This window comes from Salmo salar, chromosome ssa02 (genome assembly GCF_905237065.1).
Source record: "Salmo salar chromosome ssa02, Ssal_v3.1, whole genome shotgun sequence".
Taxonomy (NCBI): domain Eukaryota; kingdom Metazoa; phylum Chordata; class Actinopteri; order Salmoniformes; family Salmonidae; genus Salmo; species Salmo salar.
In genome coordinates, this window is record NC_059443.1 from 72307973 (window position 1) to 72324881 (window position 16909).

The following is a 16909-nucleotide window of genomic DNA, read 5'->3' on the forward strand; positions in this document are numbered from 1 at the left end:
CTGTACTATAGTCCTCACTGTATAGACTGTACTATAGTCCTCTCTGTATAGACTGTACTATAGTCATCTCTGGAGCTATAGACTGTACTATAGTCATCTCTGGAGCTATAGACTGTACTATAGTCCTCACTGTATAGACTGTACTATAGTCCTCTCTTTATAGACTGTACTATAGTCCTCTGTATAGACCGTACTATACTCCTCTGTATAGATAGTCATCACTGTATAGACTGTACTATAGTCCTCTCTGTATAGACTGTACTATAATCCTCTCTGTATAGACTGTACTATAGTCCTCTTTGTATAGACTGTACTATAGTCCTCTCTGTATAGACTGTACTATAGTCCTCTCAGCAGCTATAGACTGTACTATAGACCTCTCTGCAGCTAGACTGTACTATAGTCATCTCTGTATAGACTGTACTATAGTCCTCTGTATAGACTGTACTATAGTCATCTCTGTAGACTGTACTATAATTCTCTCTGCAGCTATAGACTGTACTATAGTCCTCTGTATAGACTGTACTATAGTCCTCTCTGTATAGACTATACTATAATCCTCTCTATATAGACTGTACTATAGTCCTCTTTGTATAGACTGTACTATAGTCCTCTTTGTATAGACTGTACTATAGTCCTCACTGTATTGACTGTACTATAGTCCTCTCTGTATAGATTGTACTATACTCCTCTGTTTAGATAGTCCTCACTGTATAGACTGTACTATAGTCCTCACTGTATAGACTGTACTATAGTCCTCACTGTATAGACTGTACTATAGTCCTCCCTGGAGCGCTATACTGATTTATAGACTTTAGTCTATAGAATGTACTATAGAGACTTGACTAGCTGTATACTGAGCTATATACTATAGTCAGTCTAGAGAGATGATGTAAACAATACTGGTGTCTGGAGATGTCATCTGGAACCACCACTGGTATTTCAACTCACTCACTCACTCACTCACTCACTCACTCACTCACTCACTCACTCACTCACTCACTCACTCACTCACTCACTCACTCACTCACTCACTCACTCACTCACTCACTCACTCACTCACTCACTCACTCACTCACTCACTCACTCACTCACTCACTCACTCACTCAAATTAAACAAACACAATATACAGGTTTAATTCATTCTGATATTTTAATCCAACCATGATTCCCCTCCCAAGACATTTGACAACATCATTATAATGCCAGTTAATAGTTCATTATCCATCACCTTTGCACACACACACTTTCTTCGTTTAAAAATAGAGCCATAGTCAATGCTGTATATATAATATATTAACAGGTCTATACTGACTGATTGCCAACAATGGGTACATTTTTTTTAACATAAAAAAAAAAAAAAAAAAAAAACAGTGCTGATCTAGGATCAGTTTAGCCACCAGGACTGGGCCTGTATCCACAAAGCTTCTCAGAGCAGCAGTGCTGATCTAGGATCAGTTTAGCCACCAGGACTGGGCCTGTATCCACAAAGCTTCTCAGAGCAGCAGTGCTGATCTAGGATCAGTTTAGCCACCAGGACTGGGCCTGTATCCACAAAGCTTCTCAGAGCAGCAGTGCTGATCTAGGATCAGTTTAGCCTCCAGGACTGGGGGACTGGGCCTGTATCCACAAAGCTTCTCAGAGCAGCAGTGCTGATCTAGGATCAGTTTAGCCTCCAGGACTGGGGGACTGGGCCTGTATCCACAAAGCTTCTCAGAGCAGCAGTGCTGATCTAGGATCAGTTTAGCCTCCAGGACTGGGGGACTGGGCCTGTATCCACAAAGCTTCTCAGAGTAGATCTAGTATGGAGTGATGTCATAATGTAGGATCAGTTTAGCCTTTTAGCTCATAATGAATCAGATTATATGGACAGGTTGTGACCTGATCCTGGATCAGCACTCCAACTCAGATGCTGTGGATATGGGGACAGATCCCACTACAGTAGGCTACTAAACTACTGTTGTAGTGTATAGAGAGAGAGAGACTGATAGAGGGTAGAGGAGGAGACCTCAGGGTGTCTGGGTCTATAGAGGGGTAGAGGAGGAGACCTTAGGGTGTCTGGGTTTATAGAGGGGTAGAGGAGGAGACCTCAGGGTGTCTGGGTTTATAGAGGGGTAGAGGAGGAGACCTCAGGGTGTCTGGGTTTATAGAGGGGTAGAGGAGGAGACCTTAGTGTGTCTGGGTCTATAGAGGGGTAGAGGAGGAGACCTCAGTGTATCTGGGTTTATAGAGGAGGAGACCTCAGGGTGTCTGGGTTTATAGAGGGGAAGAGGAGGAGACCTTAGTGTATCTGGGTTTATAGAGGAGGAGACCTCAGGGTGTCTGGGTTTATAGAGGGGTAGAGGAGGAGACCTCAGGGTGTCTGGATTTATAGAGGAGGAGACCTCAGGGTGTCTGGGTCTATAGAGGGGTAGAGGAGGAGACCTCAGGGTGTCTGGGTCTATAGAGGGGTAGAGGAGGAGATCTCAGGGTGTCTGGGTTTATAGAGGGGTAGAGGAGGAGACCTCAGGGTCTCTAGGTTTATAGAGGGGTAGAGGAGGAGACCTCAGGGTGTCTGGGTCTATAGAGGAGGAGACCTCAGGGTGTCTGGGTTTATAGAGGGGTAGAGGAGGAGACCTCAGGGTGTCTGGGTCTATAGAGGAGGAGACCTCAGGGTGTCTGGGTTTATAGAGGGGTAGAGGAGGAGACCTCAGGGTGTCTGGGTCTATAGAGGAGGAGACCTCAGGGTGTCTGGGTTTATAGAGGGGTAGAGGAGGAGACCTTAGTGTATCTGGGTTTATAGAGGAGGAGACCTCAGGGTGTCTGGGTTTATAGAGGGGTAGAGGAGGAGACCTTAGTGTGTCTGGGTCTATAGAGGGGTAGAGGAGGAGACCTTAGGGTGTCTGGGTTTATAGAGGGGTAGAGGAGGAGACCTCAGGGTGTCTGGGTTTATAGAGGGGTAGAGGAGGAGACCTCAGGGTGTCTGGGTCTATAGAGGGGTAAAGGAGGAGACCTTAGTGTGTCTGGGTTTATAGAGGGGTAGAGGAGGAGACCTCAGGGTGTCTGGGTTTATAGAGGAGGAGACCTCAGGGTGTCTGGGTTTATAGAGGGGTAGAGGAGGAGACCTCAGGGTGTCTGGGTTTATAGAGGGGTAGAGGAGGAGACCTCAGGGTGTCTGGGTTTATAGAGGGGTAGAGGAGGAGACCTTAGTGTGTCTGGGTCTATAGAGGGGTAGAGGAGGAGACCTCAGTGTATCTGGGTTTATAGAGGAGGAGACCTCAGGGTGTCTGGGTTTATAGAGGGGTAGAGGAGGAGACCTTAGTGTATCTGGGTTTATAGAGGAGGAGACCTCAGGGTGTCTGGGTTTATAGAGGGGTAGAGGAGGAGACCTCAGGGTGTCTGGGTTTATAGAGGAGGAGACCTCAGGGTGTCTGGGTCTATAGAGGGTAGAGGAGGAGATCTCAGGGTGTCTGGGTTTATAGAGGGGTAGAGGAGGAGACCTCAGGGTCTCTGGGTTTATAGAGGAAGAGACCTCAGGGTGTCTGGGTTTATAGAGGGGTAGAGGAGGAGACCTCAGGGTGTCTGGGTCTATAGAGGAGGAGACCTCAGGGTGTCTGGGTTTATAGAGGGGTAGAGGAGGAGACCTCAGGGTGTCTGGGTCTATAGAGGAGGAGACCTCAGGGTGTCTGGGTTTATAGAGGGGTAGAGGAGGAGACCTCAGGGTGTCTGGGTCTATAGAGGAGGAGACCTCAGGGTGTCTGGGTTTATAGAGGGGTAGAGGAGGAGACCTTAGTGTATCTGGGTTTATAGAGGAGGAGACCTCAGGGTGTCTGGGTTTATAGAGGGGTAGAGGAGGAGACCTTAGTGTGTCTGGGTCTATAGAGGGGTAGAGGAGGAGACCTTAGTGTGTCTGGGTCTATAGAGGGGTAGAGGAGGAGACCTCAGGGTGTCTGGGTCTCTAGAGGGGTAGAGGAGGAGACCTCAGGGTGTCTGGGTCTCTAGAGGGGTAGAGGAGGAGACCTCAGGGTGTCTGGGTCTCTAGAGGGGTAGAAGAGGAGACCTCAGGGTGTCTGGGTCTCTAGAGGGGTAGACGAGGAGACCTCAGGGTGTCTGGGTCTCTAGAGGGGTAGAGGAGGAGACCTCAGGGTGTCTGGGTCTATAGAGGGGTAGAGGAGGAGACCTCAGGGTGTCTGGGTTTATAGAGGGGTAGAGGAGGAGACCTCAGGGTGTCTGGGTCTCTAGAGGGGTAGAGGAGGAGACCTCAGGGTGTCTGGGTCTATAGAGGGGTAGAGGAGGAGACCTCAGGGTGTCTGGGTCTATAGAGGGGTAGAGGAGGAGACCTTAGGGTGTCTGGGTCTCTAGAGGGGTAGAGGAGGAGACCTCAGTGTCTCTGGGTTTATAGAGGAGGAGACCTCAGGGTGTCTGGGTTTATAGAGGGGTAGAGGAGGAGACCTTAGTGTATCTGGGTTTATAGAGGAGGAGACCTCAGGGTGTCTGGGTTTATAGAGGGGTAGAGGAGGAGACCTCAGGGTGTCTGGGTTTATAGAGGAGGAGACCTCAGGGTGTCTGGGTCTATAGAGGGTAGAGGAGGAGACCTCAGGGTGTCTGGGTTTATAGAGGGGTAGAGGAGGAGACCTCAGGGTCTCTGGGTTTATAGAGGAAGAGACCTCAGGGTGTCTGGGTTTATAGAGGGGTAGAGGAGGAGACCTCAGTGTGTCTGGGTCTATAGAGGAGGAGACCTCAGGGTGTCTGGGTTTATAGAGGGGTAGAGGAGGAGACCTCAGTGTGTCTGGGTCTATAGAGGAGGAGACCTCAGGGTGTCTGGGTTTATAGAGGGGTAGAGGAGGAGACCTCAGGGTGTCTGGGTCTATAGAGGAGGAGACCTCAGGGTGTCTGGGTTTATAGAGGGGTAGAGGAGGAGACCTTAGTGTATCTGGGTTTATAGAGGAGGAGACCTCAGGGTGTCTGGGTTTATAGAGGGGTAGAGGAGGAGACCTCAGGGTGTCTGGGTCTCTAGAGGGGTAGAGGAGGAGACCTCAGGGTGTCTGGGTTTATAGAGGGGTAGAGGAGGAGACCTTAGTGTATCTGGGTTTATAGAGGAGGAGACCTCAGGGTGTCTGGGTCTATAGAGGGGTAGAGGAGGAGACCTCAGGGTGTCTGGGTCTATAGAGGGGTAGAAGAGGAGACCTCAGGGTGTCTGGGTCTCTAGAGGGGTAGAGGAGGAGACCTCAGGGTGTCTGGGTCTCTAGAGGGGTAGAAGAGGAGACCTCAGGGTGTCTGGGTCTCTAGAGGGGTAGAGGAGGAGACCTCAGGGTGTCTGGGTCTCTAGAGGGGTAGAAGAGGAGACCTCAGGGTGTCTGGGTCTCTAGAGGGGTAGAGGAGGAGACCTCAGGGTGTCTGGGTCTCTAGAGGGGTAGAGGAGGAGACCTCAGGGTGTCTGGGTCTATAGAGGGGTAGAGGAGGAGACCTCAGGGTGTCTGGGTCTCTAGAGGGGTAGAGGAGGAGACCTCAGGGTGTCTGGGTCTCTAGAGGGGTAGAGGAGGAGACCTCAGGGTGTCTGGGTCTCTAGAGGGGTAGAAGAGGAGACCTCAGGGTGTCTGGGTCTATAGAGGGGTAGAGGAGGAGACCTCAGGGTGTCTGGGTCTCTAGAGGGGTAGACGAGGAGACCTCAGGGTGTCTGGGTCTCTAGAGGGGTAGAGGAGGAGACCTCAGGGTCTCTGGGTTTATAGAGGAAGAGACCTCAGGGTGTCTGGGTCTATAGAGGGGTAGAGGAGGAGACCTCAGGGTGTCTCGGTTTATAGAGGGGTAGAGGAGGAGACCTCAGGGTGTCTGGGTCTATAGAGGGGTAGAGGAGGAGACCTCCTTTCTCTACCCAAAATCTGAGAAAAGGGGCTGACCTCAACACTATAGGCAGCTGTGGTCCCCGGCCCGCCATGACCTAACCACACTCACTAAACAAACAGTGTCCCCTCTGACAAGCTCTGTCTGTCTGCCCATCTGTCCCTCTCTCTGCCTGTCTGTCCCTCTCTCTGCCTGTCTGTCTGTCTGTCTGTCTCTCTCTCTGCCGGTCTGTGGAAGTCAGTAAGCAGTAAAGCGCACATTTCCTGCCCATCACATTCGGAATGAGGAACAGGAAGTGCACTGAAGCCTCTTCTTCTCGTTCTTAGAGGATCACTGTAGGATTTGGGGCCGACATCAGGCCAGCTTGGACACGGATTAAGTCCCATACTGTATCTGCCGCTGGGGACTGACTGGGGGGGATTACACACCAAACTAACTGCACATGGGTCGCATCCCAAATGGAACACTATAGTGCACTAGATAGGGAACAGGGTGTCATTTGGAATACAACCCATGACTTTCTGCCATCCAATCTGACCCAGAAACCACACAAAGGCCTCTCTTGAAACCACAATTAAGCCTCTGTTCTGTACCCTCTCAGCCCCCATCACCCTGACTGAAGTCTGTTCTGTACCCTCCCAGCCCCCATCACCCTGACTGAAGTCTGTTCTGTACCCTCTCAGCCCCCATCACCCTGACTGAAGTCTGTTCTGTACCCTCCCAGCCCCCATCACCCTGACTGAAGTCTGTTCTGTACCCTCTCAGCCCCCATCACCCTGACTGAAGTCTGTTCTGTACCCTCTCAGCCCCCATCACCCTGACTGAAGTCTGTTCTGTACCCTCTCAGCCCCCATCACCCTGACTGAAGTCTGTTCTGTACCCTCTCAGCCCCCATCACCCTGACTGAAGTCTGTTCTGTACCCTCTCAGCCCCCATCACCCTGACTGAAGTCTGTTCTGTACCCTCCCAGCCCCCATCACCCTGACTGAAGTCTGTTCTGTACCCTCCCAGCCCCCATCACCCTGACTGAAGTCTGTTCTGTACCCTCTCAGCCCCCATCACCCTGACTGAAGTCTGTTCTGTACCCTCCCAGCCCCCATCACCCTGACTGAAGTCTGTTCTGTACCCTCCCAGCCCCCATCACCCTGACTGAAGTCTGTTCTGTACCCTCTCAGCCCCCATCACCCTGACTGAAGTCTGTTCTGTACCCTCTCTGCCCCCATCACCCTGAATGAAGTCTGTTCTGTACCCTCCCAGCCCCCATCACCCTGAATGAAGTCTGTTCTGTACCCTCTCAGCCCCCATCACCCTGACTGAAGTCTGTTCTGTACCCTCTCTGCCCCCATCACCCTGAATGAAGTCTGTTCTGTACCCTCCCAGCCCCCATCACCCTGAATGAAGTCTGTTCTGTACCCTCCCAGCCCCCATCACCCTGACTGAAGTCTGTTCTGTACCCTCTCAGCCCCCATCACCCTGAATGAAGTCTGTTCTGTACCCTCCCAGCCCCCATCACCCTGACTGAAGTCTGTTCTGTACCCTCTCAGCCCCCATCACCCTGACTGAAGTCTGTTCTGTACCCTCTCAGCCCCCATCACCCTGACTGAAGCCTGTTCTGTACCCTCCCAGCCCCCATCACCCTGACTGAAGTCTGTTCTGTACCCTCTCAGCCCCCATCACCCTGACTGAAGTCTGTTCTGTACCCTCTCTGCCCCCATCACCCTGAATGAAGTCTGTTCTGTACCCTCCCAGCCCCCATCACCCTGACTGAAGTCTGTTCTGTACCCTCTCTGCCCCCATCACCCTGAATGAAGTCTGTTCTGTACCCTCCCAGCCCCCATCACCCTGAATGAAGTCTGTTCTGTACCCTCCCAGCCCCCATCACCCTGAATGAAGTCTGTTCTGTACCCTCTCAGCCCCCATCACCCTGACTGAAGTCTGTTCTGTACCCTCCCAGCCCCCATCACCCTGACTGAAGTCTGTTCTGTACCCTCTCAGCCCCCATCACCCTGACTGAAGTCTGTTCTGTACCCTCCCAGCCCCCATCACCCTGACTGAAGTCTGTTCTGTACCCTCCCAGCCCCCATCACCCTGACTGAAGTCTGTTCTGTACCCTCCCAGCCCCCATCACCCTGACTGAAGTCTGTTCTGTACCCTCCCAGCCCCCATCACCCTGACTGAAGTCTCTGACAGTCCCAGGCTCATTATGTCATCAATGAAGTTTGATGACATCATAATTGGATGTAGCCCTTTGTAGAACATTCCAACTGATGACATCACAACCAGATGAAGCGATCCTTTGTTAAACATTCTGGTCGCGTCTCTCTGCTCAGACGTCACATGCATCAACCACTGGTTGCACGCCACGTCATCAACTGTGCACCAGATTGCTTTAACATGTGATGTGGTTAGCTGATATGTAAAATGCCTATCCAGGCGTTGTAAGATCTGGCGTCAGCAACGTCTGGACAGAGGAACACACCCTCTAACTGATGACATCACAATGTGGTGATGACGCAATCCTTTGAACATTCTAACTGATAATGTCATAGTGACATGACGCGGGCCTAATTGATGACATCACAATAGGCTAAATATCGTCCTATAAGAAGGGTCCTTTTAAACGGGCTCCCAGACTCCGTACCATAGAATAACAATGAATAGAGAACCTATATCCCAATTCAAAGATAATCCAGTGGGTTTTACAGCTATAGGTCTGTTCTACACGAATTCTAACCCTGTCCTCTTCAATTTAACCCCTGGGGTACCTCCTCTCCGCACTTCCCTGAATGAGGCGTCTCCATGGTGACACCAGTGTTAGCTAATCCCTCATTATGGGATGTAGTTCCCATATCACACGGCACCAAACGGGTCAGATTACAGTAATCTGGGAATAGTGGAGCAGACAGATTAGATTAAGCTCATTAACATCGCATGCACACACACACAATGTGGAGACCAGGAGTTACACACACCACTCTCTGAACAGAGAGAAAGAGAGAGAGCCCTTGTAGGACTTTAAAGAATATAGTGAAGGCGGCAGGGTTTTGGTAATAATTGGTAGTGTTTTTGTTTTCAAGTGCAAATAAGCCTTTCTCTGTCCTGCCCTGCATTCTGTCTTCATGTCACTATCAATCTCACAGGATCCCATTCTGCTGTGTATCTCAAATGGTGCCCTATTCCCTATAATGTCCCTATGGGCCCTGGTCTAAAGTAGTGTACTATATAGGGAATAGGGTGCCATTTGGGAGGCAGGCCTGTTATTATTCAAACTGGTTCTTCTTCCTAACTGATTGAATTAATGACAATAGAAAGTAAAGAACAGAGTAAAAGGGAGAGCATTAGTGGAGGAGGCAGAGAGGAACAGAGGAGTGGCATTAAGATGTTGAAGGTGATTGGTTGTGTGTGTCAGTAACATAACAGTACTCCAGCCAACTCTCTAGTCCCTCTGTCCTCTTCTTTTCAGACCAGGCGTTTCCTCTTGAGAGATTCCAACTGACGAATGGAGAGAGAGAGAGAGAGAGAGAGAGAGAGAGAGAGAGAGAGAGGAAAAAAATTGATGGAGAGAGAGAGGAGAAGGGGAGTGAGAAGAGACGGGAGAGAAGGAGTGGAGATGAGAGGGAGAGAGAGGGAGGGAAGGCGTGGAGGTGAGGGAGGAAAGGAAAGGAGTGGAGGTGAGGGAGGAAAGGAGTGGAGATGAGGGAGGATAGGAAAGGAGTGGAGGTGAGGGAGGATAGGAAAGGAAAGGAGTGGAGGTGAGGGAGGAAAGGAGTGGAGGTGAGGGAGGAAAGGAGTGGAGGTGAGGGAGGAAAGGAGTGGAGATGAGGGAGGATAGGAAAGGAGTGGAGGTGAGGGAGGATAGGAAAGGAGTGGAGGTGAGGGAGGATAGGAAAGGAAAGGAGTGGAGGTGAGGGAGGAAAGGAGTGGAGGTGAGGGAGGAAAGGAGTGGAGGTGAGGGAGGAAAGGAGAGGAGGAGAGGGAGGAAAGGAGAGGAGGTGAGGGAGGAAAGGAGAGGAGGTGAGGGAGGAAAGGGAGGACAGGAGAGGAGGTGAGGGAGGAAAGGAGAGGAGGTGAGGGAGGAAAGGAGAGGAGGTGAGGGAGGAAAGGAGAGGAGGTGAGGGAGGAAAGGAGTGGAAGATAGGAATGGAGGTGAGGGAGGAAAGGAGTGGAGGATAGGAATGGAGGTGAGGGAGGAAAGGAGTGGAGGATAGGAATGGAGGTGAGGGAGGAAAGGAGTGGAGGATAGGAATGGAGGTGAGGGAGGAAAGGAGTGGAGATGAGGGAAGGAGTGGAGATGGGGAGAGAGGAGGGCAAGAGGTAGGTGTCAGATACAATTCAAACTAAATGATATTACACATCACATAGTGCTCTTATACATGATGTGGTCCGATGAATACAGCCTGTTTAAAACAGGCAGTCCAGTTCTGATCTTTCGACACTAATTGGTCTTTTTTGTATTTTTATTTTGACCAGTCAGATCAGATCTTTTGCTAATAATTGGTCAAAAGATCAGAGTTGGGCTGCCTGTGTAAACTCAGACATGGAGTCATATATACACTCATATGTACAGATTATTAGGTATATCCATCTAGTACCAGGTCAGACCCCCCTTTGCCTCCAGAACAGCCTAAATTCTTTGGGGCATGGAATCGTTGCTAACGTGTGTCAGGAAAACATTCCCCACACCATTACACCACCGCCCCCAGTCTGTACCGTTGACACCAGGCAGAATGGGGCCATGGACTCATGCTGCTTACGCCAAATCCTGACGCAACAGGAATCTGGATTCGTTTTTCCACTCCTCAGTGTTGGTGATGGCCTGCCCACTGGAGTCACTTCTTCTTGTTTATAGCTGATAGGAGTGGAACCCGGTGTGGTCGTCTGCTGTAATAGCCAATCCGGGACAAGGAGGGGCGAGTTGTGTGTTCTGAGATGGCCTTCTGCACACCACTGTTGTACTGCTCCGTTATTTGCCTGTTTGTGGGCCGCCTGTTAGCTTGCGCCAGTCTTCCGTTTTCGACCCACAGGACTGCCGCTGACTGGATGCTGTTTGTTTGTCTCATCATTCTCTGTAAACCCTAGACACTGTCGTGTGTGAAAAGCCCAGGAGGGCGGCCGTTTCTGAGGTACTGGATCCGGCGTACCTGGCACCAACGATCATACCACGCTCAGAGTCTCTTAGGTCACTTGTCTTGGCCATTTTAACGTTCAATGGAACAGTAACTGAATGCCTCGATGCCTGTCTGCCTGCTTTATATAGCAAGCCCTGGACACGTGACTCACTGTCTGTAGGAGCTAACCATGTCGGTGTACGAGGTGGTGTACCTAACACTGTCTGTAGGAGCTAACCATGTCGGTGTACGAGGTGGTCTACCTAACACTGTCTGTAGGAGCTAACCATGATGGTGTACGAGGTGGTGTACCTAACACTGTCTGTAGGTGCTAACCATGTCGGTGTACGAGGTGGTGTACCTAACACTGTCTGTAGGAGCTAACCATGTCGGTGTACGAGGTGGTCTACCTAACACTGTCTGTAGGAGCTAACCATGTCGGTGTACGAGGTGGTGTACCTAACACTGTCTGTAGGAGCTAACCATGTCGGTGTACGAGGTGGTCTACCTAACACTGTCTGTAGGAGCTAACCATGTCGGTGTACGAGGTGGTGTACCTAACACTGTCTGTAGGAGCTAACCATGTCGGTGTACGAGGTGGTGTACCTAACACTGTCTGTAGGAGCTAACCATGTCGGTGTACGAGGTGGTCTACCTAACACTGTCTGTAGGAGCTAACCATGTCGGTGTACGAGGTGGTCTACCTAACACTGTCTGTAGGAGCTAACCATGTCGGTGTACGAGGTGGTCTACCTAACACTGTCTGTAGGAGCTAACCATGTCGGTGTACGAGGTGGTCTACCTAACACTGTCTGTAGGAGCTAACCATGTCGGTGTACGAGGTGGTGTACCTAACACTGTCTGTAGGAGCTAACCATGTCGGTGTACGAGGTGGTCTACCTAACACTGTCTGTAGGAGCTAACCATGTCGGTGTACGAGGTGGTGTACCTAACACTGTCTGTAGGAGCTAACCATGTCGGTGTACGAGGTGGTGTACCTAACACTGTCTGTAGGAGCTAACCATGTCGGTGTACGAGGTGGTCTACCTAACACTGTCTGTAGGAGCTAACCATGTCGGTGTACGAGGTGGTGTACCTAACACTGTCTGTAGGAGCTAACCATGTCGGTGTACGAGGTGGTGTACCTAACACTGTCTGTAGGAGCTAACCATGTCGGTGTACGAGGTGGTGTACCTAACACTGTCTGTAGGAGCTAACCATGTCGGGTGTACGAGGTGGTGTACCTAACACTGTCTGTAGGAGCTAACCATGTCGGTGTACGAGGTGGTGTACCTAACACTGTCTGTAGGAGCTAACCATGTCGGTGTACGAGGTGGTGTACCTAACACTGTCTGTAGGAGCTAACCATGTCGGTGTACGAGGTGGTGTACCTAACACTGTCTGTAGGAGCTAACCATGTCGGTGTACGAGGTGGTGTACCTAACACTGTCTGTAGGAGCTAACCATGTCGGTGTACGAGGTGGTGTACCTAACACTGTCTGTAGGAGCTAACCATGTCGGTGTACGAGGTGGTGTACCTAACACTGTCTGTAGGAGCTAACCATGTCGGTGTACGAGGTGGTCTACCTAACACTGTCTGTAGGAGCTAACCATGTCGGTGTACGAGGTGGTCTACATAACACTGTCTGTAGGAGCTAACCATGTCGGTGTACGAGGTGGTCTACCTAACACTGTCTGTAGGAGCTAAGCATGTCGGTGTACGAGGTGGTGTACCTAACACTGTCTGTAGGAGCTAACCATGTCGGTGTACGAGGTGGTGTACCTAACACTGTCTGTAGGAGCTAACCATGTCGGTGTACGAGGTGGTGTACCTAACACTGTCTGTAGGAGCTAACCATGTCGGTGTACGAGGTGGTCTACCTAACACTGTCTGTAGGAGCTAACCATGTCGGTGTACGAGGTGGTGTACCTAACACTGTCTGTAGGAGCTAACCATGTCGGTGTACGAGGTGGTCTACCTAACACTGTCTGTAGGAGCTAACCATGTCGGGTGTACGAGGTGGTCTACCTAACACTGTCTGTAGGAGCTAACCATGTCGGTGTACGAGGTGGTGTACCTAACACTGTCTGTAGGAGCTAACCATGTCGGTGTACGAGGTGGTGTACCTAACACTGTCTGTAGGAGCTAACCATGTCGGTGTACGAGGTGGTCTACCTAACACTGTCTGTAGGAGCTAACCATGTCGGTGTACGAGGTGGTCTACCTAACACTGTCTGTAGGAGCTAACCATGTCGGTGTACGAGGTGGTGTACCTAACACTGTCTGTAGGAGCTAACCATGTCGGTGTACGAGGTGGTGTACCTAACACTGTCTGTAGGAGCTAACCATGTCGGTGTACGAGGTGGTGTACCTAACACTGTCTGTAGGAGCTAACCATGTCGGTGTACGAGGTGGTGTACCTAACACTGTCTGTAGGAGCTAACCATGTCGGTGTACGAGGTGGTGTACCTAACACTGTCTGTAGGAGCTAACCATGTCGGTGTACGAGGTGGTCTACCTAACACTGTCTGTAGGAGCTAACCATGTCGGTGTACGAGGTGGTCTACCTAACACTGTCTGTAGGAGCTAACCATGTCGGTGTACGAGGTGGTGTACCTAACACTGTCTGTAGGAGCTAACCATGTCGGTGTACGAGGTGGTGTACCTAACACTGTCTGTAGGAGCTAACCATGTCGGTGTACGAGGTGGTGTACCTAACACTGTCTGTAGGAGCTAACCATGTCGGTGTACGAGGTGGTGTACCTAACACTGTCTGTAGGAGCTAACCATGTCGGTGTACGAGGTGGTGTACCTAACACTGTCTGTAGGAGCTAACCATGTCGGTGTACGAGGTGGTCTACCTAACACTGTCTGTAGGAGCTAACCATGTCGGTGTACGAGGTGGTCTACCTAACACTGTCTGTAGGAGCTAACCATGTCGGTGTACGAGGTGGTCTACCTAACACTGTCTGTAGGAGCTAACCATGTCGGTGTACGAGGTGGTGTACCTAACACTGTCTGTAGGAGCTAACCATGTCGGTGTACGAGGTGGTCTACCTAACACTGTCTGTAGGAGCTAACCATGTCGGTGTACGAGGTGGTGTACCTAACACTGTCTGTAGGAGCTAACCATGTCGGTGTACGAGGTGGTGTACCTAACACTGTCTGTAGGAGCTAACCATGTCGGTGTACGAGGTGGTGTACCTAACACTGTCTGTAGGAGCTAACCATGTCGGTGTACGAGGTGGTGTACCTAACACTGTCTGTAGGAGCTAACCATGTCGGTGTACGAGGTGGTGTACCTAACACTGTCTGTAGGAGCTAACCATGTCGGTGTACGAGGTGGTGTACCTAACACTGTCTGTAGGAGCTAACCATGTCGGTGTACGAGGTGGTCTACCTAACACTGTCTGTAGGAGCTAACCATGTCGGTGTACGAGGTGGTGTACCTAACACTGTCTGTAGGAGCTAACCATGTCGGTGTACGAGGTGGTGTACCTAACACTGTCTGTAGGAGCTAACCATGTCGGTGTACGAGGTGGTGTACCTAACACTGTCTGTAGGAGCTAACCATGTCGGTGTACGAGGTGGTGTACCTAACACTGTCTGTAGGAGCTAACCATGTCGGTGTACGAGGTGGTGTACCTAACACTGTCTGTAGGAGCTAACCATGTCGGTGTACGAGGTGGTGTACCTAACACTGTCTGTAGGAGCTAACCATGTCGGTGTACGAGGTGGTGTACCTAACACTGTCTGTAGGAGCTAACCATGTCGGTGTACGAGGTGGTGTACCTAACACTGTCTGTAGGAGCTAACCATGTCGGTGTACGAGGTGGTGTACCTAACACTGTCTGTAGGAGCTAACCATGTCGGTGTACGAGGTGGTGTACCTAACACTGTCTGTAGGAGCTAACCATGTCGGTGTACGAGGTGGTCTACCTAACACTGTCTGTAGGAGCTAACCATGTCGGTGTACGAGGTGGTCTACCTAACACTGTCTGTAGGAGCTAACCATGTCGGTGTACGAGGTGGTGTACCTAACACTGTCTGTAGGAGCTAACCATGTCGGTGTACGAGGTGGTGTACCTAACACTGTCTGTATATAACAGTGTTTACCTCAGTCTCCACCATCTTCAGCCGTCCTAGAGCGTCCTTAGCAGCATCCTGAATAGGCAGAGGGGCAGACACGTTACACACAAACATGCACACACACAGACAAAACATGCGATAACACAAACACACACTCTTTGGCACACAAACAACCCTGACCCTTTGCTCACCCTGTTGCCTTGGCTGGAAAACTTCTTCACTGACTCAGCAAGTCCCTGGGCGAAACGCTGCAAAATATTCTCATACTCTACAGAGAGACGAGAGAGAGAGAGAGATGGATGGAGAGAGACAGAGAGAGATGGATGGATGTGGAGAGAGAGAGAGAGAGAGAGAGAGAGAGAGAGAGAGAGAGAGAGAGAGAGAGAGAGAGAGAGAGAGAGAGAGAGAGAGAAATGGATGGATGGAGGGAGGGAGGGAGGGAAATATACAGATGAGTGTGTTGGTGTTCATATTTCTCTGTGTATGAATATGCTTCTGTATTGTGTCACCTGACAGTAGAGTAGCTGTCCTTTCTGCCACTGCAGCCTGTGTGTGTGTGTGTGTGTGTGTGTGTGTGTGTTACCTGACAGTAGTGTAGGGGAGCCTCTCTCTAGCTGGGCTTTCTGCCACTGCAGCCTGTGTGTGTGTGTGTGTGTTACCTGACAGTAGTGTAGGGGAGCCTCTCTCTAGCTGGGCTTTCTGCCACTGCAGCTGTGTGTGTGTGTGTGTGTGTGTGTTACCTGACAGTAGTGTAGGGGAGCCTCTCTCTAGCTGGGCTTTCTGCCACTGCAGCCTATGTGTGTGTGTGTGTGTGTGTGTGTGTGTGTGTGTACCTGACAGTAGTGTAGGGGAGCCTCTCTCTAGCTGGGCTTTCTGCCACTGCAGCCTGTGTGTGTGTGTGTGTGTGTGTGTGTGTGTGTGTGTGTGTGTGTGTGTGTGTGTGTGTGTGTGTGTTACCTGACAGTAGTGTAGGGGAGCCTCTCTCTAGCTGGGCTTTCTGCCACTGCAGCCTGTGTGTGACCTCCTTGTGTTGCTGTACCAGGTCAGACGGAGGATCCCGCCTACTCTTCCTGTAATCACCAATCTGACGGACACACAGGGGGATTGACATCATCTTAGACCAATCACAGCATAGATTGGCTTACCTCCAATTGTCAACAGATCCAGATGAAACGTTCCCATGGAGACGAGGAGAGGAAAATGAAAGGAAGATAGATAAAGAAGTAGAGAGAATGAAAACACACCTGTCTCTCCAGTCTCTCCTTATCGTAGTGCAGTAGACTGAAACTGTGGAGTTTATACTGGGGAGGAGAGTGGCTGGACTGGTTAGACTCCTTGTTCCTCCCATTGTCACTCTTTGGTTTGGAGCGAGGAGAGGGGGCCTGGGGGGAGAGAGAGACTTCAGTTAGACTGGTATTAATATAACATGTTAACTCTGACAGAGACTTCAGTTAGACTGGTATTAATATAACATGTTAACTGACAGAGACTTCAGTTAGACTGGTATTAATATAACATGTTAACTCTGACAGAGACTTCAGTTAGACTGGTATTAATATAACATGTTAACTCTGACAGAGACTTCAGTTAGACTGGTATTAATATAACATGTTAACTCTGACAGAGACTTCAGTTAGACTGGTATTAATATAACATGTTAACTCTGACAGAGACTTCAGTTAGACTGGTATTAATATAACATGTTAACTCTGACAGAGACTTCAGTTAGACTGGTATTAATATAACATGTTAACTCTGACAGAGACTTCAGTTAGACTGGTATTAATATAACATGTTAACTGACAGAGACTTCAGTTAGACTGGTATTAATATAACATGTTAACTCTGACAGAGACTTCAGTTAGACTGGTATTAATATAACATGTTAACT

At 50.2% G+C, this 16909-nt stretch overlaps 1 protein-coding gene and 1 long non-coding RNA gene across 42 annotated transcripts in view; both read right to left on the bottom strand.

The window, feature by feature from the left end:
- Window positions 1-1624: 1624 nt before the first annotated feature.
- On the bottom strand, window positions 1625-6544 carry LOC123730937 (uncharacterized). 41 transcript variants are annotated; one of them, XR_006762426.1, is made up of 9 exons: window positions 5087-5235; window positions 4647-5054; window positions 4392-4614; window positions 4160-4199; window positions 3656-3839; window positions 3105-3479; window positions 2721-3032; window positions 2313-2352; window positions 1625-2008 (listed from the first exon to the last, which is right to left on the bottom strand). It is a non-coding gene; the product is annotated as an uncharacterized lncRNA (long non-coding RNA). The 41 variants fall into 41 exon arrangements; XR_006762422.1 differs by lacking the exon at window positions 2313-2352 and adding an exon at window positions 2385-2464; XR_006762399.1 differs by having other exon boundaries at window positions 1626-2008; window positions 2313-2464.
- Window positions 6545-7905: 1361 nt separating this feature from the next.
- The window catches only part of LOC106592420 (coiled-coil and C2 domain-containing protein 1A), a 45703-nt gene continuing 36699 nt past the window's right edge, over window positions 7906-16909 (bottom strand). Inside the window, exons 23-27 of the mRNA XM_045709625.1 lie at window positions 16263-16400; window positions 15976-16102; window positions 15210-15286; window positions 15046-15093; window positions 7906-9312 (exon numbers count right to left, since the gene is read on the bottom strand). Of these exons, the coding sequence (XP_045565581.1) occupies window positions 9280-9312; window positions 15046-15093; window positions 15210-15286; window positions 15976-16102; window positions 16263-16400 (423 nt within the window). The 3' untranslated portion in view covers window positions 7906-9279. The remainder of the gene's footprint in view (window positions 9313-15045; window positions 15094-15209; window positions 15287-15975; window positions 16103-16262; window positions 16401-16909) is intronic.